Consider the following 27,923-nt stretch of genomic DNA (forward strand, 5'->3'; position numbering starts at 1 on the left):
CTCTTGTGAGGGGCTTAGTTTCCTGGTTCTTTTTTGAATGAAAGGGTGCCTATTTTCCTTCAATAGAGTATAGACATAAGTATGTAGATATAGATGGACAATGGGAACCAAAGTCCAACCTTGCAATGGAAGAATGAATGGCAATACAAGGAATTCCATAGCTACATTCAGAACCATGAGACAATGGTGGGAGTAGTGCGGGTTGGCCTCGGCTCGAGCTTGAAAAGCCTGATTATTTTATTTTATTTTAATTTTTATGTATTTTTTTTCTCTGGTGGGTGCTGGTAACAGCTACGAGCCACCTGCATATAAGTGTGAATATAGTCTTGTATTTAAGAAACATCCACAAAGTTCTGCAATATTGATCAAACATTATGCAATCCCTCACAGTACAGATGACTTGATGCAAAGTCCAATGTTGTTTTCAAGAATGTGAATTAAGAGTCTGCAAAGTTCAGCTTGTTGCTTAGATCTACTTGCAAGTGATTATACTGAAAAAAATGGTGTTGAATTAGCTATGCCGTACACTACAAAGGTCGTGCAGCTCAGGTTCTTGCTCAGTATCTAGTAGCTCAAAGTATTGTGCTAGGGTACAAGCGGGAACTTCCCCTTTTCTTTTGTTTTATCAAATATATAAATACTTCATGAAATCAATATAGAATCAATTGGCAGCACTAAACCTGAGGCTTTCTACTGATACAAGTATTGTACAACTCATATGAAGGCCCTCCCTCCATGATCTTCTCAGCTGTACAGATAGGGATGCACCGGGGAGATCCAGAGGAGAGTAATGTTGTCCCTAAATAGCTTCACAGAGATGAACCTTACATTTATCAGACATGATCTTTTTCTAATTCAATACATTCCTTTGAAGACAGGATTTGTTCGACATATGCTTGCACCATATTCTTCATATTCTGCTTTCGTGTGGCAAGCCTGCATAAATATAAGCATCCAGATTATATCCAGCATTATTAGGTACAACAGAGGTGGACAAGTGGGAGGATCAGGAAAAGAAAGTGCAGCAAGGATGTGGACTATAAGGTGAAAAATGATGTTCCGCTATGGACAGCATAGGCAGAGTGAACTCTTGAAATTCATAATAAACACATCTAACATACATACATATACCTACATACATACATATACATATACATATATATATATACACTAAAATGGAGACTCTACCTCGACAAAGCTCTTTGTCTGCCACATGTACAAATGGTATAGCTCTCCATCGCCACGTGTCCAAACAATACTTACTTTCATGCGGAATAGAAAGTAGTTTTGTAGTTCGGAAAAATGGAAGGGCATTTCATGGGGAACACATCACTTTTCCATTCTCTCTCTCTCTCCCTCCCTCCCTCCCTCCCCGAAGAACTCGAAAGAGAGAGGCGCCAAAGACAATATTACCGATGAAAACCCTAGCCCTAACCCTCCACTGCCGGTGGAGGGGGAGGCTGAGTCTGTCGCAAAGGTGACCACTACTCGCGAGGCCGCCTTCCTGAACATCATTCATTAGCCTCAGCCAAATCAACGCCAACCTCGCCCTAGCCCGTGTGCTCCAAGAACAGGTGAGCCTCCTCGATCCTCTCTCCTTGTTGCCAGATCTTTGTCTTAGGATTTGAGCTGAAGTTTCTGAGGTTCTTGGATTCGGAGAATTTTTGGTCTAGGAGCAGGCATACATGATGCTGTGGACGAATGGCAACCACGGCAACAATTACGAGAGCTCGAGCATCGGGAGCTACAAGTATGAGGACAGAAATGAGATAGACCACCTGATTGACGGGAGGACAAGCACCAAGGGGAATGATTACGGTGAGGATTTGTTTGATGCCAACGGTCAATCTATCGATCCTGCCGAATTTGAGAGGTGGCCATTCGGTTGATGGCCCTGGCCAGATCGAATGATTGTTAGGGAGTTTTTCTTAAATTTTCTTGCTTGCTGTCATCTGTTGGCTTCATTAGAACTTGAATTGATCTGAAATTTGTTATCGTCAGGGGGTGTAGAGGACCCCGGGGACCATGGCAGTCACTCTCAGGTGAGAGATCAGTAATCGTTATATGATTACTTCAATTACTGATGACCATTGTATTTACCGAACACCAAGAATAACAAAGTTGATATTAGACCAGAAGTACGAAAGTTAGATTTTTTATCAGTCATCATGAAAAATGGAGCTTGAAATTTTTGGATCTATTTTTCACAAATTTTAGCTTACTTTCTTAATTATGGATGGATAATCTTTGTTTGTCATTTTGTTTTTAGTATGTTTGAAATACTTTATCAGGTACATGGAGGTGTGTTTATCTACAAGAATTTAGAAAACTGGTCTCTGTGTAGTATCATCCATGAGTACTATGAAACCCCAAAGAGATAAGCATTACAAATCGTTAATATGACGCACTAAAGCATTTTGAGTTGTATGTTGCATGTTTCGTTATATCTTATGGGCATCATTAGATTCACATCCTTTATTGGAACCTCAGTTTGCTTAGCTTCTAGGTTAAAACAGGAAGAAACATCTCATCATGTTGGGGTTTCAGACTACCATTGTTTATGTAAAACTCAAGGATATCATTACTTAGTATTTGTTATGTTGTAAAATGGAAGGTTGGTAGGTAAAAGGAAGTTAGCGAAGTATCTTTTAATGTTTGATTAAAGTAACTTTTATATGACACTTATAGGAATACTAGGTTGAATAGGGGTATACATTTCAACTAACTATGCTTACACTAAATGAGATAAGGAAAGTGGGAATACTCTATCCTCAGACCTCGACTCCAAGCAAAAAAGTGTAGTGTGGATTAAGCTATCGTAGTTATCTACGGAGGATGGATGAAAAAAAATAAGGGAGGTTTTTGCATTATAGGGGAGGGAACGGTAGAGGGAATATGCGTAGGAGTGGATATATATATATATATATATATATATATATATATATATATATATATATATATATATATATATATATATATATATATATATATATCTGTGTGTGTAGTGGCAGTATTATAGCAGCATTTATTATGAATGGGATTCTTTTAAGGATCTAAATCTATGGTATATAAACTGAAACATATTTGGTAAAAGTTCAATAGATAGTTCTGCATAACTATGCAGGGGTTCTTGAATGCCAGAGCATCTGCAATTTTTGAACAGTAGAGAGCTACCTCTTGGAAAATATAGAGGTTTGGAGCCGATACAATAATTTAGTGGGACATAAGACAATAAGAGTGAGTGATTTGCTAAGAAGTCAAGTGGGAAGTGGGTGGAAGAAAAGAGCCGCTGAGAAAAAACTAGACAGTAATGGGCTGAGAAAAACATAAGCAGCAAAGGGCTGCAGTGAATTTTTTCTTTTCTTGATGGGGTAATGCTGCACTCGAACAGTTCCTCTTACTAGAATGAAGTTGAGATTTAGGAATTTTATTGGAAGATATATGAAACTTAAGTAAATTCTAGGGCTTCTTAAATAAAATAGGCTTTTAGCATTGGGGCTTAGAAGGATACTAGCCTAGAACCCGCGTGATGCGCAGGGTGCAGTTTTTTTCCCTTTTTCCAACTATTTTTGAATTGCATATGGAATAGCTATAATGGAATCAATAAATGAAATAGAATAAATTTGGAAAAAGAAGGAAAACTGCACCCCGCATATCACGTAGGTTATATGCTAGCTAAACATTTAAGCCTTTGACCAGCCCAAACATCAAAGACCATATGTCATGATGTTGATATACCATATAGCATTCAGTGTTGCAACCCCTACTAAACAGTAGGTTTATAATTACCCGTGCTTCTGTCAGATCAGTCGTTGTAAGTGTTGCATTTTAAATCAGAATATTGTTAGTAACAACAAGACAATATGTGACATGAAACCATCTAGGTTTCTATTGAAACTAGCTTGCATTAAATTCACATAGAAAAATCATTCCATACAAACTTGCCAGGAAATCTGAAAACCCTCCTTACGATGGCTGATTATGGTAGTTTATCCTATAGGGATAAACCATAATCATATAATCCTACAACCTCAGTTGAAGTTTGTTAACAATCAAGAATCGTAATAGCTGGGTTGACATAAGTGGTTTGTCAAGGCCTAATCTTTTGAATACAATTGCTGTGTATACTCAACCTTGGAGTAGGAGCATAAATGGAACAGGCAAGGTCCCACTTACCAGGCCTTGGGCCCAATAATATGGGGTCTGGGTTGGGCCCAAGCCTAAAAACTAGGACCAGAATCAATATTAGGCTGGGTTCGAGCAAGCCTTGGCCCAGTTCCAAGCCACAACATGACTATTTGTTATGTTAGACATATAATATACACAATCAGGTAGATGTTATGAATTGAATCCTGACCATTAATTGAATGGATGACTACGATTAGTCCTAAGCTCTAGCCACCTCATACCCATTCCCACCAGCCATGGTCATCCTCACTGCCCTGACCCCCATGACAAGAAAAATCCAATGATTCACACCTTATCTAAGATACCAATGGCACCACTTGCCCAACATCCTTCAACCACCATGCTTGCCTTCACAATCTTGCCGTCCTCCCATGGCCTAACCAATTAGGTAAGCACAATAAGATTGGGGCAAATTGGTTTTGGGGGGGGGGGGGGGGAAGGGTGGTGCTTCGTAACATGTCCATGGGATCATGATGTTTATATATTTGGAGATTCAATGGGTATTGTATGTAACCTCAATGTCTCTATGTTCTAGACATAATAATAGCTCCTTGAGCCTAGTTTCCTTTCTCTCTCAATCCCAAAAGAAGACCTATTTCTCAATTTTTTTTTCTATCATCCAATCTTAGTATTTGACTTAGAAGGATCAGGATTAGGGATCACAAGGAAAGGGACCAGTAGAGGAGGGCATGGGATGCAATAAAGATGTTATTTCTCTCTTGTCAGGCTCATTTGGGCCTCTGCTGTGGCAGTTAGGCCTAAAGATTTTCAGGTTCTATCCTGGTCACAGACTAATTAAGTTAGATCAGCTCATACTTGGGTAGTTGGTGGGCTGATCCAAACCCCGACCATCAAGAGCTTTACACTCAACCCTAAGTTGGCACTCCTTAGCATACAGCATTTGGTCTTAGCAGACCAAAATGGTGCAATACAACTCAAGTGATAGCATAAACCTAGATGCATACCGAACTCTTAGCTTATTACAATCATTAAAAATATGAATGTAAAGATTCACTGTATGCATGTGTGCACTCACATGCATGTGCCTATGTGTCGCTAGATATTTTATTTCATTTGCCTTTTGTTTATATCATCATTTTCCCTCTCTATCACGTCCAATGAAATTTGTAAGTTGCTTCTAGGTTGCACATGCTAAAGTGAGTCTCCCTATCCACCAGTTATCCTTCAAAGTTTCATGGCAGGTCCTTTTCTTACCCAAGGCACCAACTCATTGGAGGTTGATGACTAGCCACAGAAATAAGCTAAACAAATCCAATAGAACATCCTCCTCCTCCTTGAGCTCGTCCTCATGATGATGACGGTGATCACAGCAGTTGCGATGATGACGATGCTGGTGGCGATGATGATGATGTAGGTCTGATCTATACAGAGCTCCATGAGAAACTATGCCTGAATTACAGACATGGCGCAAGCTATTGGTCTCTAGTTGACTATCAATACTTGGCTGAAGATAGGCTAGCCTTAAAAACATCTTGGGCGGTTATAGTCCATTGACATTCCTATTAGTAAGTGTCTTATGTTTCATGCAATAGGAAAGAATAATAAAAACAATTGACTGACACAAAATGATGACTCAGATGCACTAAAGATAAGGCAAAAGAAAAAGAAAACATTTCTATATACTTTCAAGTTTCAATTAAAAGTTTTCTATTAGTTAATATCTCAGCTCTATATAGTGAAAATTAAAATGTGAAAAGATTCTCTTTTTAATTGTTTTTGTAGGAGACAAATGAACAGATGATTATTTGAGATAAACTGATAGTGATTTAAGGGTTTCCTTTGATCCCTACCATACATGTCTTTCATTCTCATTCAAATATTTATCATTTATCCACCTAGGGAAGTATTTCAAGGAATTATTCGTTCATCAAAGTTCTATAAACATTATTACTACTACCCATAATCAAGCACATGTGCGAATTACAGATTTTTATAACATGAGCTACATTATATTGTTTCAACCTACAAATTAGGCAAACATAAACATGGGTGAAATTTCTCTCCCCTTTAACATCGTCATAACATCAAAATGCCACTAACACCAATCAATAACCTGGAAATGACATCTGTATCCCTAAAGTTTATAAAAGTTGATGGTCTTCTCCTTTTGTCTTACTTTCTTTTGCCAGGCTCTTCTATTTTTTGTCCCATCTCCCTTGTCATCATTGTTTCTCCATCATCCCTCATGCCAATGACAGCCCAGTTTGATATTGTACCAAACTTACTGCGCTATGTTGGTAAATATCTAGCCATACCAGTTACCATCTCGAGTTCTCTGAAAGTACTAATGCCCCCTAATTCGATCTAAGACACTGCAGAAATTGCAATCAAGACCTGGCCTAACAATCAGCTCCTCCACTCATATTCAGCTCCATTAGTGCCCTCAAACTCTAGGTCAGTGATTTCATGGTCTTTACAATCTTGATTCAGATTCTTCATTGCAAAATTGGACTCTTCAAAGTGAGTAGGATAAGTAGAACTACTTGTTTGGTCAACAACCAATAGTGATCATACTCGGGCCAAGGGCTCAAGTAGATCTAGGTAAAGGGCTTGGTGTCTGCAGAGTGAGAGGATCCACATGAATCTCCCACATTTCCTCTATACATTTGGGATGAATAGGTTTTGAGAGGCTTCTGAGTAATGGCTAGGGATGATGCTGCACTTGAAAGACAAGCCAATGGGAAATGAGGAGAGGAGAACAAACATGCCTACTACAGTCAGAGTGTGAAGTTCGAAAATATTGTATGTTGTAGACCTCATCATTAAGGAATGGAAAACTATAACTAAACAATCCTCATCTTTTAGTGATAGTATATGGATGCAAAGAGGAGATGGATGACAAAGCAAAAACAAAGAGGAAAGGAGAGAGTAGAGCAACTTTCTTTTAACTTATCTAGGAGTAGAGCTCTTAGTCACTTCCTTACTATTGAATGGAATAGTAGCACATTTTGATGGTACAATGATGGCATGGGTTGGGGAACAATTAAAAAATAAAAAAATACAAAAATCTACAAAATTTTATTATATTATTTTGACCTGTGTGGGCATATGTCTAGTCCCACATTGGTTGTAAACTATGAAAATCTTAGGTACTTATATAGGGACAAGAAACCAAAATAATACCTTCTAACTAGTCTTTTTGAGTGAGGTTCTGTGTTGTTACAAATGGTATCAGAGTGAACCCAACCTACGACCCGTTTATGAATAGGAGACATTGCAGCACCAGCCAATCGTAGTGTTTGTGATTGGCTTTGCCTGGATTTGGATGCTTAACCCAATGAGGATATCGGGACTTAAATGAGGGAGTGTGTGAGGACCCAGGTGGGCGTGTATTTAATTTCATATTGGTTATACAATCCTAGGTACTTATAAAGGGCTAAGAAACCCAAAAAACACCTTCCAATTTGGGTGAGGTCCTGGTTTGTTGCACTAATGAAACAATAAAATTCACTAGAACTTCTTAGGAACATCCAATTTCAAGATATGTTCATTCCAACTAGGTGGCAGCACCACCTCATGGTAACTTAGATCAGGATCTAGGAAATGGAAAGTTAGGACAATCACTTAGATTGCAATTGCACCATGGTGGAACCATTGACCCATGACTTGACCAAGAAAAATGTCAGTCCAGTTTGATGGTTTTAAAACACTGATGCAAATTATTTGATGCTTAAATTTTATTTCTTCAGGAAATAATTTAGGACCATGAACATCATGTTCAATGTTCATGAATTGCAATATATCTGCAACATAAAGCTTGTAATCTATTTTATTTTATTTTTACTAGTAATCAAATGACATAGTGAGCCCTTATTTTCCCCTCACAAGGACATACAATTCAATATGTTATGACAATATGGAGAGAGGGAGAGGGAGAGGGAGAGAGAGAGATACCTGATAAAATTCAGGTGTAGATGCAAGTACTGAACCTCCAAACCAAACGGCAAATCTCTGGATAGGATGGCTAACTATATTAACTTCAATGGGCTGAGACTGGAACAAAAAAGATTAAAATAATCAGCCCAACACACACACATATATATATATATAGAGAGAGAGAGAGAAAGAGAGTTTGCCTACTTTAACATCCCCACCAAATCGGGCATCAGATGCAACAATTCGTGTATCCACTATCCTTTTTAGATCTCGTTGCAATCTTCTATGGAAGTCCTTGAACATGGTTGATCCTCCAGATAACACTATATTCTGGAACGGTGATTATAGAGTCATTTATAAAGTGCATGAACGCTTAGAAATAAGACTATGGTATGACAATGGTATCATCTCATATACCTTATACAAGGCCCTCCTTGTGTCAATTGGGGATGACTGAATGCACTTATCAATTACAGCAGGTAAAGGAGTGGTAAAATCACTACTGTGTATCTCAGGATGGAAGAAATCTGCATATAATATAAAACAATAAAATATTTTGTGTTGGAAATCGTTAGCAAGCATTATAATTTGCGAAATATTTTATTAATGTAAAACCTAGTAACGTCAGCAAGTAATATCAAGCAATAGAAAATAAAAATGATTGCTCAGCTTAATGGTCTACTTATAAGCTTTTGCCCATGACTGTTCCTCTTTTGCAATAGGGAGTGCAGGTTAGATAATTTGATACATATTTTTGGGAGAGAATTATTAAACCTACTTGAGAAACGAATTCTGAGAATGATTGCAGTGTACCGGGGATATTCTTGATCAAGATAAGGACCTGCCTTGAATGGTCTGCTCTTGGCGGACAATGTAAATAACTTAATCTCTTCCTTTAAATATTAATATAAAGAACAACCAAAGGTTGTCGTCAACCCTGCAGATATGGTTTTGGTAAAACTTTAAAACTTCAGTGTCAGAGACATATGCCTAGCATATTGGACAGAACACATTCATTTAGTATCAAATTGTTTTGGTTTTAGGTTACAACTTTGACAAATTTAATTTTTGGTAACCTCCAGACTAGGAGAAATTTCTAAAACCATATAAAATCAAGAAAATTAAAAGAATAATATGAAAACAAGTATATGATTTGATGATGTTTTATAGGTTCTAATTGCATGAATTGCAATACAAGGCTTCAACCATGTATTAAAAGTTTATGACAAGATATTAGACTTATAAATAGTCATAAAAGGGTTTTTAGGTATACACTTATAAATATGTGAAATTACATGGATGCCTTTTCAAAATCATTATTTACTTGTGTATCCTTAAAAGGGTTATTCATTTGGCATGTCCATCCCCACCATCACAATCCATGCTAGTTTAATTGGGTTTTAACTGGGTTGAAAATGAATTGAAAATTCAAATGACCATTATACCCTTGTTATGGGATTTTAATTAGACCTTTTTCCACTCTCTTTCCACATATCCTCAAACTCAATATCCACGACCTTCCTCAGACCCTCCATCACGGACATTGGCCTTAGATTTGCCAAAGCCGGGAAAGGAACGAAATTAGTGGGGAAGGAGGAATAAAATAAGGGGGACAAGTTGAGATTAGGATTGGATCTGGCCTAGGTAGGATAAGGAGAAGACGGGGAAAGCAAAGGAGGTGGTGGTGGGAGGCGCCACCATAAGCGGGGAAGGGGTGTGCAAAGGATTAGGAGGGGAAAGAAGAAAAAAAAAAAAGAGGAATTTGGGTTGGGATTAGGACAGTATTTGGCCTTGGTAGGATAAAGAGAGGAAGGGAACGGCAGAGGTGGTCGTGGTGGGCAGGGGCCACCATAAGAAAAGAAGGGGTGCAGAAAGGACGAGAGAAAGGTGGGTGGAGGAAGACGAGATGGTGAAGGGGTTCGTATGGGGCTTGGCCCAGACAATTAGGAACCATGCAAGGTCCAAATGATGGGGCTACAGCTCGAGAGGCCAAAGAGGTGGGTGGGGGCGAACAAAGAGTTAAAGGAGAAAGAAGCAATGGAAAAAGAGGTAGCGGCGTGAAGAATTCCATGGGCAAAAGAGAGAGCGTGTAAGCAAAGGAGAGGAAGGAGAAAAGGGGAGTGGGGTAATAGAGTAGGTCGTGGAATGGACCAAAATGGGTGCCGACTTTGGCTTCAAAGGAATGGAAATGTGATGATGCTGGCTCAAGGAGGGCCTTGATGTCATAGAAGCAGTGGGCGCGAGCAACATGACAAATGGCAAGGTTGTTAGGACCTCAAGCCAGATAAGGGTCATCAAATGGGCTAGTAATGGACGAGAGGATGGAGATTGGGTCATTATTGTCATTCCAATTTTCAATAACTAATCTCTAACTTTTTCATTGACCAAGTTACCTATATTCTCATGCTTTTCTAGGTGGGTAAGATATTTTTCCTTGGAAATTGGAGGAAAGTCTTACCCACTTGAGATGTGGGTAGGTCATTTTTCCATCAACTGTTAAATAACCTTTTTATTTTGTTCCTAAAATACCCATAACCCTAATATTATATTATATTACGTGTACTATATACAATAATAATATTATATATTATAAATAATCATTATATTTTATTATAAATATAATATATATAGATAGAATATTATGGAAAATATGGATAGATCTTAGAAACTTACTCAAGAAAATAGTAATGCAAAAAAGCATGGGTAATAGATTTCGAAGACACTTTCCAATTCATAAAAGAACATGAGTAAATTATTTTCCTCTCTAAATATTGCCTGAGAAACACTCACCCAGAAAAATACAGAATCTTAGGTAAGTTTTTAAACCCCCAAAGAATGGGCCCTCAAGTATATAAAAGAAATAATGACTTTGAAAGGGTATCCATGACTCCTGCAATTTTGCATATCTCAAAGGGTATAATTGTAAAAACCTTTTAAAAAACAAAAACACATCATTGGCTTGCCTCATTGAAATCGGGTCATTTGGGCCAAAGAAAAGCATCTTATTCTTTCTCAAATTTGATTGGTATTAAAATAATGTGTTCAAACCAATTCTCTATCCATACATACAACTCGCCGCACAAGTTGGTTAAACGCGACTAGTATACAAAACTTTGGTTAGGATGCATCTGACATTGAATATTGAGTTCTCATGCAAGTATGGATCACCTGCATAATAGTTTAGTTGATTTATAGGAAATTTCACCAAGTAATCTAAGCCACGTTTCTAACAAGTTTTAAGCTCAAGTTTTTCAAAAGTTTCTTCTACTCAGGCAATCAAGAGCTATATAAGGCTTAATAAATCTTTGATTTCTACTATCATATCTAATCAACTATTCCTATCAGCTTATCTTTTGACAATATGGCACTTTGGTAGTTTTTTGTGTATAGGTAGTAGAAACAAGACCTATAATGATAGGAAATATGGTCTGCCGTACCAGTCGGTACGGGTCGGTACCGGCCGGTACATACCGGTACCGGACCCTACCGGTACAGTACAGCTACATATTTCGGTACCGAACCGTACCGACCGGTAACGATGCATACCAACACGTACCGATCCGGTACCAGCCCGTACTGATCCGGTACCAACTCAAACCGACCAGTCCGTACCGGCTCCAAATTTTTTTTTGGCTTTTAGCCCCATCGATAAAGTACCGATTCGGCTTGGTTTGGTTCGGTACCGTACCGGTACCGATGCCCACCGGTACGTCAGTACAGTCGGTACTGCGTACCTTGCCAGGAAACCTAGCCTGTTATCCTATTTCCCACTCTACACTGTGAATCCATGAAGCAACAGTCCTTCCCCTTCCTTCAATTTTCATCCAAACCTATGAACCAGTCTCCCTCTCTCTCTCTCTCTCATATGAGGGTGGGTAGGACAGCAAGCACAGATTTTAAGTCATAGTTCCCCCAGCCAGTTTACAACCTGCTTTAAAGCCTTCATGGAACCCTAATCCAAAGAGACCATACAAGCTGATCAAAGTCATATCAGAGCAAACAAAATCCCTTATCTTTACTCCATTCATCTCTTTTAATTCCCCAGGAGAAGCAAAGTGGGTTTCAAAAACATGCAGATTGGAAAGCAATAATCCAAAATATGTGCGAATCAAGCATACCTTCTTGGAAGCACACGAAATGGATGGATAACATGCCAAATGACTAAAACATTTTTTGAATGGACTAAATGCCGAGCTCAAAAGGCTCAATTCATGGATGGATTGTGGCTCTCAATCTCACACTGAATAAGGTGAATACAGTAAACTCAACATACCACCAGATCATCAAATATTGCAAATGATACTAGCATTTAGAAGCAAACATCACACAGAAAGTGCAGACATCGCACATCAGCAGTAACATTTTTGCTGGAAGCAAGAAAAGCATCAGGAAGCAAAACATGAGCAGCAGCTATGAACCAATCAGCCAGCTTGGCGGCAGTGCATGTGGTGAAGTGGTGATGATTATGGTGGTAGCAGTAGCAGCAGCAAGTGATGGTTTGATTCGGATTTTATATGATCAAAACAGCAAATTTAGAAATGAAAAGATCTTACAGGTTTGACATTAAAATCCATCTTGACATATGCATCTTGATGCCCATATTTGTATATGTATTCAATTACTGGACATTAAAGTTCCGAGTTGCAGATTTTATTGGCATCTTGATGCCCATATTTGTATATGTATTCAATTACTGGACATTAAAGTTCCGAGTTGCAGATTTTATTGGGCTTCCATGGTTTATCTTTGGCTCAAATGACTTTTTGTTTTAACGTCTAAGAGAAATTTACTGAATACCCACCACAAATTATAATGGATGAAGCATGCCTTAAATTAAATATCAAGAACAAATAACTCAAGAAAGGTCTAAAAGAGATAATCCTCTTTCAGAATACCGTAAATTTCTGTCAAGTGGATAACTAAAAAATGACTGAAAACTTTTTCCATATAAACATAAATAATTCATAGAGAAAAACATGGTGGCATGAGGTGGATACAAGATAATAAAATGAAAAACCTACCTCAGGCCCAAGAAAGCGCTCATATCCTATATCACAGGAGTATGGTGCTCTAGTCTTCGGCTTAACACCAGTCCAATGCTTGATATACTTAGAAGGCTCCTTATCATACTTATTGAACTCCTAAGACAATATGATATAAAATAATCACTGATTAAAGTGCTAGAGATTTTTCTTCTGAGATCCTATTAACAGTAAAATATTTGCATTGTGCTCAAGCTGATTAGAAGCAGATGCATAAATTACTTCTGAATATAAATGTACTGATAAAGAGCCGATCCATCAGGCAAAGCAAAACTTGTTTCAAATTATCAACATGTCCAAGTAATATTTATTCAATGGAAAGTTCAAAAAGGAAACAATAGGTCAATGATATGAACCCAGCAAGGGACTGGTGTAACAAGCAATTCTATCACATAACATTAGATGATAAGTTGAGTCGACAGGTAAATGATAGTGAACAATGACAAACTATGCGAACACGTAAACAATAATAATTTATCATCCTTATACAGAACTCATGCTGCCGCAGATATTATAACTAATGCATGTTTAGAGATTAAATTTTTCTTCATTAATTTGATAACAAAAGCCGCTAACTTGTTCTTTAAGATGATAAAATTGGTAATAGCAGAGCAAAGTACTTTTGTGGTCAAGTACTACTAATTACAAGTTTTGGAACCAGAAAAATCGATAGGTTAATCCATGACCAACAAGCAAGGTCAAAAGAAGAAAAGTCCCGAGTCATTTAGCTATTTATGAATAACCATAATCTGAGAAATGAAAATGTGTCTAGACATTATAACCAAGGTTCGTCGTCTCAGTACCGGACCCCATACCGGTGCTACACTAGCACAATGTCGGTACGGTACAGAATATCGGTATGCCATCTGTACCGAGTACCGGTAACAAATCAGTATGGTATGGTATGCTCTGCACCGCCCGGTTCGGGCCAGTACGGCATACCATGATTATAACCAACATAAATAGAAGTGTTTCCCTCAAATTATAAACAAACTTTTTTCAAGATGTAACTACAAAAATGACCTCCATGCTGGAATTATACTTTATACCAAGCTCTGTGTGAAACTCTACCAAGAGAGCAGGAAAAAACCTACCAGCAGAGGTAAAGAAACATTCATATGAAGGAAGAATTAAGAATACCCATGCACTATAGACACAATGAAAATATTATGCTTATGAAGTCTGAGGCACCGGTGACGGGTTATGCTTGTCATTTAATTTTTGCAGCTAGAAGAAGAATTTGTCGCTTTTGGTTTAAAATCTGTGGAAGGTTCGATAGGTAAAACAAAGTTGCAGGATTGGTATCAGCTTACGATCAAATTCAGAAGTTGATACCGTAAATTTGTAAACAAATGGTATGAAGTTGATATAGTATTGTCCTAAACTGGATCTTTACTGAAAATCTAGATCCAAAAAATAATAATAATTTAAATCTACTTCTCTTAATATTTTGCTGAAAATTTGCATCAATAAGGAAAGCAATGATCTACGATGTTGTATGACTTAGCATGTTGGGCAAAGAGGAAAAATAGATTAGTTTAACAGTAATGAGAATGTAAGACGGTGGTGTAAAAAATAGAAAGAACAGAGCGAGGAAAAGATATAACTGAGCGCCTGCAGGAGTTACAATAATTGAAAACAAAATGATGGAGCCAATTTAGATGTTACAACCATACATAAGGAAAATATAAGGAGGCTCCAGTAATCAGAATTAGTAAAACATATGTTCAAGAGTTTAAGAAGAACATAGAAAGACTTAAGCTAACATGGACAGAAGTTATAGGAACGAAAACAGAAAAGATTAAAAATAACACCAGGGGCAAATCTTAGTAGGAACTACTGGTGAAAGAAAATCTGTAAAGCTGATATCAAGTATTCGGGAGAAGCATAAATAATTATGCCCATCATCTATGGCAAGGATTGAAGTCTCCATGCCAATACCCATCCTGGTTTGGTCCCAAGTTGATATGGTACCGCGACGGGTCTGGACAAACCAGAACAACCACTAACAATAAGAATGAAGAGGGAAAAATCAGAAATAAAAAAGGGCATCTTGGGGCCCACCACCATCCCAAGTGTCGGGACATAAATGTCCTGGTTTATCCTATTCGGTATGACGTCCCGAAAAATGAGCGATCTAGCATCTTGGGGGGCATCCTGAGTACCAGTTTTTTGTTGGAACAGAACAGTACCAGCAGGATGCACTGAGGATGCACTGGGACATCAATCCTTGACTCTATGGTTTGTTTGAAACCAATGAGGTAACATTTTAACCAGTAATACTAGACTACTTTCTTCAGGACATCTCGATCAATAAAAACATTTCAAATACTTCAATAACCTTCTGTCTAGTTAATTATTATCATCAGAAGTTAGACTGAAACCACTAGCAGTAAGATTTGCTTTAGTTAGTAAAAAGTCAGATTGACTAATTACAATTTCTACAGCAACCATAGTGATATTGACCGAGAAATAATATTATTTATATTCGACAGATACAATCTCAAAAATATAAGAGTGAAAAGTACATTTCAATTACAGAACTAAAAATAGAATGCTATCAAATAAAAACCTTATGAAAAGAAAAATTACCTTGACTAAGTCTGAACAAGTGTAACAATACATTTCTTTCACCTTCCGAGCTACTTCAAAAGAGTCTTCTGGTGGTATATGCTCTCCCCTTTCCTATGAATGAAAAAATTAGCCAATCATGAGCACCAAACCATAAACATATAACGTGCATCTCAAAATAAAAAGACATGACTTTCCTACCCAACAATAAAGTGGTTTTCTTACATCAATGCTAGAAGTAGAATCATATGACTAGGTCAGTACATGCAAATGAACCAGATCAATGCTAAACATCAATTCTACATGCAAGCTTGCAGATATACAGATAGAAAGAAGGGGAGAGTTTTTTATTTTTGAGGGAATGGGGGAGGCCGGTCTATAAAGGTTGACCAGTCTGGTAGTTAGATTTATGTGACATGGTGGTTACATGTTGTTTTCATTAATCCTATAGCATAATATGGGCTGTTTATGAACAGTAATCACGTTGGGGTTTCTTTCCTATTTGTTCCAGATATTTTTGTATATGTCACGCATATTAGGGGGGAAATGCTTGAAAAAGAGATGCTTCTTGTATGGTAATTGTTCAATGGGCTGTATGATGCAATTAAGGTCACACTGGGCTAAGAAAATCTCTCTTTTCAAATTACTTTGAATTTTAAAGATTATGTTTTTACAGTTTTTTTAGGAAGTAGTGAGGAGTAAGGCCCTGTTTGGGGGAGCTGTTGGCAGTAGAGCTTTTGGAAGTAGAGCTTTCTGAAGTAAAGCTTTTATAAAAAGTTGTTTGCTGTTTGGTAACTACATTTCTAAAATGCTGTAGCACTTTAATATATATGTTTGGTAAACAAACTGAAAAAGTACTTTTGTATGACAAAATTACCATAAAGGACATTGCATAGTATTATACAACAAAGCATAATAAAATATAACATATATTAATACATAAATGTATGATATAGTATAATATTACCGTAATATAATATAATATTATTATAATATAGTAATATAACATTGTATACTATAGAATAATAATTCAATATAATATTAAATTATTTAACATAACATATCAATATATTATGATATAATGGAATATTATATTATATTTATAGTATAATACAATAATAAAGGTACAAAATATTATAATTATTAGCGTACATTAATTTTTATAATAAAACATAATATTAAATTATTTAACATAACATATTAATGTATTATGATATAATGTAATATAATATTATATTTATAGGATAATAGAATAATAGGAAACAAGAATACCTTTTCTTGCATGAAAGAAAGTTTGATCCACGGCTAAGATTCTTTGTAAGGGCTCCAACAGATTTTTAGGTTTATAAAGGGACAAAGTATGTAATTGCTATATTTTATTATAAGTATTTTGGTTAAAAAAACAGCTTTCCGATACAGCTCAAAACAGCTTTTTCAGAAAGCTCCAAAATGAAGCTTCTCCCAAAAAGCTGTTTTTAGCTTTCTGAAAAAGCTAAAACAACTTTCCGAAATTTTTATCAAATACTCTTTTTCATCCAAAAGTGCATGTGGAGGGCCAGAAAGTATTTTGTGACCCTTCAAAAGCTCCTCCAAATGAGGCCTAAGTAATTTATTGAGAGCTCAATTTGAAGCCAGCAAATTATCAAGCTAGGAGGAAATCATATGTTTTCTCTATTTTTCTTTTTTTTTTTACTTTTGTCTTTTGGACTTCTCTCCTTGCATATCTACCATCACAAGCTCCACATCATGATGATTATGATTAGATTTTATATAGAAAACTTAAATAATAGATTGTGGATTTATTCTTAATTAACAAGAATACGGATCAAATAACTGACAAAAGGGCCTTTATTTGGTGTAATTTCAAATTTTTGAAAATTAAAAATTTCTGTTTATCTTCCCTTCTCCCGTCAAAACTAATGGATCTCCATGTCTTTTAGTAGAATAAGTCCTTGGACTTGAGAATACACTGGTGTTAGACCATAGATAAAATGAAAACCCTCCTTTGAGATGTGGTCATCCATATCCATTTAGAGCCTTAGGAGCAACGTCTGTGGAATCATTCCGAATTGCCCGGTTCGGGGCATCGCGGGCCATACCGGCGGCGGACCGGGACGATTCCGCCATTGAAATCGAGAGTTCTCGCCGGAGGGAAAGAAGGAGAAGAGGAAAAGAGAGAGAGAGCGAGGAAGGGAGGGAAAGGAGAGGAAGTTCCCTCCTCTCTCTCTCTTCCTCTCTTGTTCTCCCTTTCCCCTACCAATAGTAGGGAGGCTCGGCTCGGCTCGTTTCACAGAAGCTCGGGCTCGGGCTCGGGCTCGGGCTCGGGCTCGAGCTCGGTAACGAGCTCTGTATTGGGCTCGAGCTCGGGCTTGCTTGGCAAAGCAAAGTCTCGGGATTAAGCTCGTAAAGCTTGTTTTAATTACGAGCTCCAAAACAAGCCCGAGCTCGGGCTCGTAATCGGGCTCGAGCTCAGGCTCGGGCTTGATAACAGGCTATTTTTCTCTATATGGTCAGATTTTTATGAATTATAGTGCTGAAATAAGATTTTTCAGTGGAAAACTAGAGCTCGTTTGGGCTCGTGAGTTGCTCGGGCTCGGGTGTAAACGAGCCTCATATTGGGCTCGGGCTCGGGCTCGTTTGACTAACGAGCCGAGCCCGAGCGGAGCCCAAGCCGAGCCCGAGCGGAGCCCAAGTAGCTCGGCTCATTAACAGCCCTACCTACCATAGAAGATGTGTCGGTACAGGCCCAGCATGGCACAGCACAGGCCCATACCAACTCATCCCACCAGACAACAGATACGGTGCCTGGTACCGGTTCTGTTGTCCTTGCTTAGGAGACATAAAGATATCCAAAGAAGCTTGGGAGCACTACATAGAAAAGCACAAATAGGACTCATTATATTCCTAAAGCCACTTCCACCAAGACCCAGGTTTGCAAAAGTTTTGAAGTTTTAATAAGAAAATCAAAAAAGTTTCAAAAAGAACAAATACAGAAAAACAAAACAAGCCAGGAGAAGTTACTTAGTTTTGTGTTATATAGGCTCTTTATTTGTGTAATTTCAACAATTTCGAGATGAAGTCTTTTGAGAAAAGCATTTTAAAATGAAGTCCCATTTAAACAAAAGTCATAAATATAGTGATACTATAAATATAAAACATGATATTTGATTCTAAAACTTCAGCTGTTCAAAAATTCATTAAAATAATCAAGAGTAGAGCTTCTGAAAGCCTAGATTATTCAATTTTTCTTCATCATTTTCAGGAAATTTCACAAATATTTAGAATGTGGGCATTTCTTTGTCATATTTTCAAGGTTGAATGGTTATTTAATTGAATTCATGTAGTTACTGAATGTTATATTTATTTTCACATAAGAAAATAGAAGCTATTATTATGAAAAATGGTGTTTCATATTTAATTGTCCACATTGATCTCTTTTTTCTCATTCAGCATTCATGTAGTAGTCTTTAAGAGTATCATAGGCTTTTATTAAGATTTCAGATATCTCAAGAAAATAAAAACACCGAAAAGTGACACTATATTGCCTCCACACTTACTGAAATAAGGAAATGACCATAGTATGATGTTTATTATCCATTCCCTAGTCTTAAGCCAGGAAACAAGAAAGGAAAACGAACCAAAGTTGACATCATATAGACTTTGTACTTAAGAAATAACCAAATGACTCCAACATGATAAACAGCCAAAAGCAAAAAACTTCAAAAAAAAGAAACATCTACGGCTAGTTTACATTAGTCTTGGCCAAACTTAGGCAAACCACTGAAACCAGCAAAACTAGAGAGAAACCAGCAAAGGCAAACCACTGAAACCAGCAAAACTAGAGAGAAACCAAGTCTTGAGTGTCAGTTTTGGCTCCATTCCAAGTTCCAATTGAGACCAACCCATTTCAACTGAAAGAGATCAGTTTATGACCACAACTTCATATCTTGATCAATAGTTCAATGAAAAGTTGTGCAAGCATAATCAAATTTAACATAGAAAATTGAACACTTTAATGAGGTTTCATAAAGAATTGTACTTGATATAGCAAGCCAATTTATAAGCCTGATCTCTTATCACTAGTCATATACAAGAAACTCGGTTAAATTGGAATGTATTTCATAATAAGATTTATTGCTTGCATGTTAATAAGCTGCAAATGGGTCATGGTAATTAGGCAAACTGCAGCTCTAGTGACTTCTACAAGGTAGAGGGGATTAAAATAATGAGCCTCGTACTCTCAAAAGTTGCTGAATAAATTGAGTAACATCCTTGCCCGCGATAGGAATGGATTTGATGCTACTCCCAATCACATAACCATCTGCAACTGGCACAACATGTGTAGCTCCATCTCCCACATCAACTACAACCCCTGTCATTTCACACTGAAAAAGCAAACTGATCAACTTAATGAATAATATCCTATGCAATATTAATGTCAAAAACATAAAAGAAAATGTAGAGAGAAAACAGTTTTTTGGAATGAAAATGCATGTATCTAAAATTCTAAATATAGCTATACAACAATGTGCAGATACATCATAAGAAAAATAAGTTAAAAGATAACAAATTAAGTTGTGTAAATCGATAACCACATGCTTGTCAAATAGAAATTACCAATTACATTTCTTTTTACTGGATACCATTATTTTCTCTATCATGCACATGAGAGAATGAATCACCTGCTGATGCAAAGAGATAGTTTGGCTGAACATGTATTCCTATACAATATCGACATTTTGTGCTGCTCAACCGCTGCAGAAACATATGTACTGCTTACTTGGGCATGTTTGGTGTTGCTTCTGCTTTTAAAGATCTTCTTCTTACAAAAGAAGAAGCTAGAAGAAAGGTTATCTAGCTTCACCTAAAACAGCTTTTCTAACTTTTCTTCTTGTGGAAGCACTCCTTAGATAACATTACCAAACATTTGTTTTTCAGTAAGTACATTTTTTGCTTTAAAAATTAAAAAAGTACTTTCGTTAAGCAACACCAACATTGCCCTAAATGCTAGTGGCCCTACCCCAAATACATTCAAGCTTTCCTAATATTTCTTTCTTCCATACTGGAACTTCCAGTGAAAACATAAATGTGCAGTGATACTGATTTGGCTGTATACTACTTGATGATTGCCTTAAAAGAATTCGGAGAAGAGTGGTTCATCAACATCATTTCAGCATTCCCATCTAGAGGAATATGAAGTATATTGTAGGAAATTAGGGAGAAAACCCATTTTTGGATACTTTTGTTGCCTTGAATAAAGATAACATGTTCAACAAAAGCCCAAATTAAAAATGATCCTGATTGCCTATAATTTTTTTCTTTACTCATATGAAGGGATACCTTAATTCAAAATCCTTTACAGGAAGTTAGCGGATAACATGGTAGAATAACCAAGATGAGAGACATAAGTTGCCATCAGGCATCTGCTATCTACTTTCCCACTTTATTTGATCTGCCCAATTCATATTATTCACTTTAAAGGTATTGAACCCCACTCATCCACTAAATACAATAATAATGAAATATATACAAATGCACACACGGAGTCAAGCCAGACTTCCGTCCACACAATTATCTATGGCTTATCATATTAGTACAAAACCAATGATGGAAAGGAAAATTTATTAATATTACTAAGACATGAAGGAACAAATTAGCTTACCTATTGGAAAGGAAAAGGGAGAAAAAGAGAAGACAAAATACAACCAGTGAAAGGTTGAAACAAATGACAGATTGAGATCTCTATGTTAAAAATGTTTTTCTTAGGTCTAAAGAACCATAATTTTCATTGTTTTCTATAAATAACTTATCTACTCAGGTCTTGAGAAAGCAGTTTTTCAGATAGCAATCTCTCTTTTCCAGTGAAACCAAACTACCTCGTGGACTAAATCTTATAATTCAGCTATGAAGGAAGCACATAAAAGCAAACAATTCGTCAGCCTTCTTATAGAAATTATGCTTGCTTTTTTCTGTTCCCAGTGTTCTAGTTTTAAGTGTGTTAGTATTCTTCCATTGTAATAAGTAAGGCCACTTTACCCATCCCTCCTCTTTGACATTTTGAGAGGGTTAAGAGGTGATGTTAGATGTTCCACCCCTCATACCACCTTGAATTTATGCTTACCAAAATTATAGGTCTTATGCTCCCAATTTCAGTAGGAAGAATAACATTCTAGGTGATTTTCTGGCCCACGGTCAACAAAGATGAGAATGTAAGATGAAATCTCATTGAATAAGCAGCTTATGTTCAGCTAGCTCTTAAAGCGGTCCTCAGTCTTAACAAAAACAAGTTTAACACTACATGAAAACAATGTCACTTGCTATATATGCATCAGCCCATGCACTTGGGGAAAATAGGGACAAAATAGAATTTGATAGCTCTACACTCTAGAAGAAAAGAACATTTATGTTAAGTACTTGGCTTGTCTTGTATTCAATTAAGGATTCCAAGTTTACCAGAAAAAAGATAAATATATAGGAAGGAACAAAGGTTGCTCAGCAATAAGATGGTCAGATCTGTTTCTATATCATCAATATTTAAGAAAGAATTTCAAAGAAAAACAGAACAAAGAATGAGACCGAAGTAGGAGAAGAGAGTAAAATTCTAATAATTGTATAATAGATGTGTCTACATACAATGTGCAAACTTAACAATTAGTTGCTTTAGATTATGGCACATAAGAAGAAAATTAAGATATGGGTATAAACCAGAGCCCATGAAATATATATTTAGAGAAGGTATAGCCTAAGAAAAATTTGGCTAAATGATGTATAAGATGACATACATTACATATGATGTACAAACATGACATCAAGTTCAAAAAAAAATTCGGACACAGTTTGAGTCATGTAATGCTTTTAGATGCTTACAGGTTGGATCTTTTATCGGGAATTAGAATAGGAGGAAGACCAGCTTAAATACTGAAGGAGCCAGATCAACCCAAGTTACTGGTATACAATGCCCAGTGACTTCACAAACTCAATCAATTAGAACTCACACTTACAGGTTGAATCTAAAGACATGAATTTCCAAGAATTGAGTACCAAGAAGAACAGGGAAGGAAAATAAACCTAAAGTGCTAAATAAATGAAAATGCTTTAGCAACTATTCGCAATCCTATATTGGCAAAACTAAAACACAGTCTTGCACTTCCAAGCCATGGTATTAATCATGCAACTGCTTGCGTGCAGGCATGCTTCTCAGAATATCAAAATCTAAAGAGAAACTAAAACCCATGCACACTTGTTTGAAGTTCTGAGGTGATATAGATTATAAAGTAAAAGAGTATTTCCAAATTTGACAACTGTAATAGTTTTAGAATATTAGAATTTAAATAACAAATATAAACAATATGTTCTAGCATATGTGAAAAAAAAGGTGATTCCTCACAATCATTACAAGGAACGTAAATAATCAAAGTATTCTTGTGATGCAGTTATGTATAGGAAAATACATTCTTACTTTACAACATGATAATTAATCCAATATATACATTTTTACACATATACCTCATTAACTTTTCCAAATTAGAGTGTGACAAAATTCTACCAAGGCTTATTATAGCAATCATCTTAGCTGCAAATAAAGAAAAATATATGTTGCTAAATGAGGAATAAACCAGCCCTAGGTAGCTGTTGGAGCCAACCTTGGAAGTAGTATATCCAGCAGCAAGAGCAAGGACAGGCTGGACTGCAATATACAGACCAGGGACATTAAATGTCTCAAACATGATTTCCCCTGTGTATTCACGATTTTCCGGAGCAGTCAGCGGGCTCTCGGTCAATAGAAAATAATGATCTTCTGGATCACAGCGCAAGTAATTAAAAATACACTGTTGCCAAAATCGTTCCATTGTATCCCAATTTTCTACCTGTAAAATGGCACTGTTACCTCAAAAATGTTCACAAGGACTGCATAAATTGGAAAACATGACAGTTGGATAGCAGATATTATACCTGTCCATGATGTATAGGATAACTAAGATTATATGTACTGCTAGAGCGAGACTGCGATAAAGCCTCCTCTCCAATAAAAAAATCAAGATCAGCCATTACACCTGCACTGTGCTGTGCTAGCCAATTTCCCTTACTAGAACTCCTTGACGGGTTTAAGAAAGACTCGTTGACAGCAACTACTGTAGGGATGATGAAGCATGGTTCAACATTGCCAGCAAATCCCATTTTTGTGTACCTAAATGCAAGAAATATGTGAAATAGTCAAGATAAACAGAAAGATTTATTGTTAAAACAGACAAGCATAAGCAATACAAAAGACCTGCTTATGAGTGTGGAAATGTTGATGAAGAAATGAATGAAATTATAGAAGAGATCCAAAATGCCATTCACTCCAAGTAGTTAAACATGAAATATTAGAATCCCCCTCTACATCATCTATGCAATAACGTGATCAGTAAAAAGGTGAACCGTATCGCCCCTCTCATCTTGAGAGCAGATCAACATTTTCTAGGCAAATTTATTCATAAGTTTTCCTGGATTCGGGATCAGGAAGTAGTCCTAAAACAACTTCAATGGCAGTGTTCAGGATTTGCCACAGCAGATGAGCCTCCCTCATTTAGGAAGGAAAAATAGGGTTTTATGGAGAAAGAAAGAAAAAAAAAACCACCATCTTCACTATTTTCTGAGCAACAGTGACCTTAGAACTACTCAGATAAAGTGAACAAGTTCATTGAATATTGAATTTCTTGCTCATCTGATGCCTTCTTATTTAGAAGCAGCAACATACAATCTACCGGAACATTCATATTGCTTCTTTGTTTACAGCTGCACTAAAAAAATGTAGAGAACAAATGGAGAGTACTGGGAGGGGGATCTATATGTAAAAAGTCCTTTCCCAAGCTGAGTATCCTTCATGTTTATAGTAGGAAACAAAAGGATGCCATTGGAGAAAGAATCAATAATTTACATAGCATATTCTCAGTGCTAGCAGATCTTGACCACACCTTCCAAAAGCTTTTGGCTATCATGGCTAATTACCATAACTGTTGTGATGTACAGTCATAAGCCAAGAACTCCCTTAACTTTGCACTAACAAACCGTCCTTCAATTAAGAAGTGAGTGGCCTTTTTTATTTCAATGTTCTTCCCTGCAGAACTCTGTTGATACTTCAAATCAATCGACTAGCTATGCACAAATATTAATTATGCAGACAGTAAATTAAACCAAAGATGTTTAATTTGCATTATTCTGCATCGATCAAATAAGATCTTGCTTTTCCATCCTGCCAGTTTCTGCTCAGAATTTTCAACAAGGTTAATTTGTTCCCCTGCTCTAGTTTTTTCAAGGCATAGTATACTCCAAGACAAGTGATGGAGAATGGCAAAATGACTACCACATAGCAGCAAATGTTCAATATCTTCTAGTTTTCTAAATCAACTATAGACAGGATTATTCAAACTAAAAAAAAATCTGCCCAAACAGTAATCCAAATCAACTGATAACTTATTAAAGATTGCTCCTTGGAACCCAAGATATAAAATTCCACGGGCCATTAATGTAATTGGAAAATCATTAGTTAGTAATGGGTTTTTATAGTGCCAATTTTAGGTTCCAATCCTGATAGGTTCCTATTCGTGTTTCACATTGATGCATGACAATCAAATGGACGAAGCTTTACAATTAAGACATGTGGGTTCAAAACACGTCACAGGTTGGTTTGGCTCAGTTTCAGGAAAACTAAATCCATCTGCAGCCCTAAGTAAAAAACTGTGAGGAAAGAACAGACTGAGAGTTAAAATAGTAGTGCCAAAATGAAGTTTGATACAAAATCTAGTTAAAAAATAACAAGATATGCTTTAGATACAAGTTTACAGGGATAAGTAAAGTTCCAAGGGGCTGTTTTTGAAAAACAATGTATTGGACAAATCACAGAAGAAGGCATGGGAACAATTGCATTCCTTTTAGGATTTTACATGAAATTTAAGGCATTTTTTCAATCATTCCACTCTTTGACAATCCGCTTTAGGTCTTTTCAGCTTTTCTTTTACCCATTCTACCCAATTATATGAGATCCAAGAAGTTGTTCTGGCAGTGCTCCCCTTCGTTCATACCATAGACAGAAAGCAGCTCTCCAATCCCTCCTCCTTCATTTTATCGCTTATCGTTGTTATCCATGGAGCATCAAGGGTTACTGCTAATGCTACCATGCCTTTTAACAACTGTTAAGCTGCATTTAAAAACTACAAAACACTCATTGAATCTTCTCAACCAAAATTCAGATCCTCTATGGTATATAACATAAGAAGGATCACACATTGTACAGAAGCCTCAACACCTGTGCATGCTTTCCTTAAAAGCAAGTCTCCACTAACTAACTGCACCCATATTGCAAACAAGGTCAAGTAAGTAACACTGACAGAAGAGCAGCAGTAACATGAGTTCAATATATCACGCAAGCCGCAAACTCAATAGAAAATGGTAATCCATGACATCTAACCTAAAAATCACCTCCCCCTTGCTAAAGATCGAATTATTTTCATTTGAATACAAGTGTTTCATCCTTCCGAAAGAATCAATCCAATCTCAAAAATATAACTTAGCTTCCCCAGATCCAATAACACAGAGTCTCATTCCAAACTACACCAACCACACATAGAGCTCCGAACCAGATACGTAACGTCTATTCGGGAAAAAAACAACAATAAGAAGTTCAAGTTCTAACTGGATCTTCCACATTCCCAGCTCCCAATCCCCCCACTCCCTCTCCGACCATCTTGAGACCAAAAACAAATAATACTAACACTAATCCCGTGCTCAAAGTATCAAAACAAGAGCAAAAAGCTAAAAAAATTGTACGAAGAAATGAGTCAATCCAAGTCAAACTCACAGTACACGACCAAAAGAGCTCTAGTTGGGGAAAAAGAGTTTACCCGGTTCCGTTGTCGATGACAACGGCCGGCCGAGAAGCAGCGTCCATTGGAGAGCGCGGAGGGGGTGGATCTGCCGACGAGATCCGAGAGGTGGCGCCGCCTAGGGCATCCGCTCATGGTAGTGACCGCGGGCGGCGGAAGGAATGAGGGCGGGTGCTCTGGCCGCGTCGGCGAGAACCACAATCTCGCTAAGAGGGGAAGGGAGACAGGGAGGAAGGAGAGAGAGAGAGAGAGAGGCGTGGATCGGAAGCGACAGCGGCGGCTCAACGGTGGGGAAGGGATTCCAATTCCATCCGTGCGGTGGGTGTCGGCGTGAGGCCCCCGCCACGTTACCTAACTGCGATCCCGATGCCGCAGCGGATGTCCCGAGAAATATTAAATACTGTGGGCAGCGACGATCGCGCTTTGGATCCGTTGGGCGGCTCCGTGGCTGTGCGTCGGCCTTTCTTTTGCTTACTGTTTTTTCTCCCTCTGACACCCCTCTCTCTCTCTCTCTCTCTCTATTTTGAAATGGACGCGAGTGACATATTTGGATCTGCAAGGCCCATTCGGCAGGCCAGCCTGGGCTGAGAAGAAAGGTTTGGAAAGCATAGCTTGAGCTACGCCCAATACAGTGCACTCATAAACATAAACTACACTAACTTTGTGACTTGTTTTTCGGAAAATCTAGGATATATCTAGTTGGAGGATGAATAGAAATAAATGGCTCCCATTCTCGTTCCAATTTTAAGAAAAATAGAAATGCCCCAATCCTCATAAATCCAATCTATACTTTCTTTAGGTTTTCAAATTTGATTCAAATTTCTGTCATAAACCAAATGTGTCAAAGAGTATGGCTATTCCGATTCTTATTTCGATTTATTTCAATTTCTATTCTGGTCACGAACCGAATGTGTCCCTAATGTAAATTCTATCAATGCATTCATTTTCCCCTACTAACCTTTACTTGTTAGGAGAGTCTCTGTCTTTGTGGAAGTTTTCTCTAATCTCTTCCAAATAAGTCTAAACTAATCTTGCCATCATAGCCACATCTTCTACATGGCCAAATACGACTGACATACTATGATCCTATTTTCTATTAGCACCTTTAATTTATGAAATTCTCCATATAAACCTCTTCTTGGAGAAGGGAGACGAAATCAAATGACAAAATTCATAAAAGTCAGCAACTGCCTCGCTCCTCCCATATTCTAGGTAGTCATAAGATAGGTACAACTATTCCACTTCTTTCATACTCTAGATAGTGGTAAGATGTGTATAACTAACCCACTCTTCACGCGCATGGGTAATAGTAACTTTCGCTCCCTTGGGTCTCCGCCCCATTCATTTAGCTTGCATTTTG

General features: G+C 37.3%; 1 protein-coding gene across 1 annotated transcript; it reads right to left on the reverse strand.

Moving 5' to 3' along the window:
- Positions 1–400: 400 nt before the first annotated feature.
- LOC103718189 (actin-related protein 3) lies at positions 401–27,061 on the reverse strand. Its single transcript, XM_039133802.1, has 10 exons — positions 26,582–27,061; positions 23,652–23,886; positions 23,342–23,566; positions 19,937–20,083; positions 15,720–15,812; positions 13,103–13,226; positions 8,503–8,612; positions 8,290–8,415; positions 8,104–8,202; positions 401–936 (listed from the first exon to the last, which is right to left on the reverse strand). Exons 1-10 carry the CDS (start codon positions 26,626–26,628, stop codon positions 856–858), a joined length of 1,287 nt encoding a protein of 428 aa, XP_038989730.1. The 5' UTR covers positions 26,629–27,061; the 3' UTR covers positions 401–855.
- Between the last annotated feature and the right edge of the window lie 862 nt (positions 27,062–27,923).

The sequence above is a fragment of the Phoenix dactylifera genome, chromosome 14 (genome assembly GCF_009389715.1).
Source record: "Phoenix dactylifera cultivar Barhee BC4 chromosome 14, palm_55x_up_171113_PBpolish2nd_filt_p, whole genome shotgun sequence".
NCBI lineage: Eukaryota > Viridiplantae > Streptophyta > Magnoliopsida > Arecales > Arecaceae > Phoenix > Phoenix dactylifera.

What these genes read in the sequence shown, in the direction of transcription:
- LOC103718189 (XM_039133802.1), bottom strand. Translation starts at nt 26,628, where the DNA reads ATGGACGCTGCTTCTCGGCCGGCCGTTGTCATCGACAACGGAACCGG. An exon ending in CTTGTTCAGACTTAGTCAAG is followed by an intron (nt 13,227 to 15,719) that starts GTAATTTTTCTT and finishes ATATTGTCTTAG; the next exon opens with GAGTTCAATAAGTATGATAA. An exon ending in CTTTCTTGGGCCTGAGGTAG is followed by an intron (nt 8,613 to 13,102) that starts GTTTTTCATTTT and finishes TATTATATGCAG; the next exon opens with ATTTCTTCCATCCTGAGATA.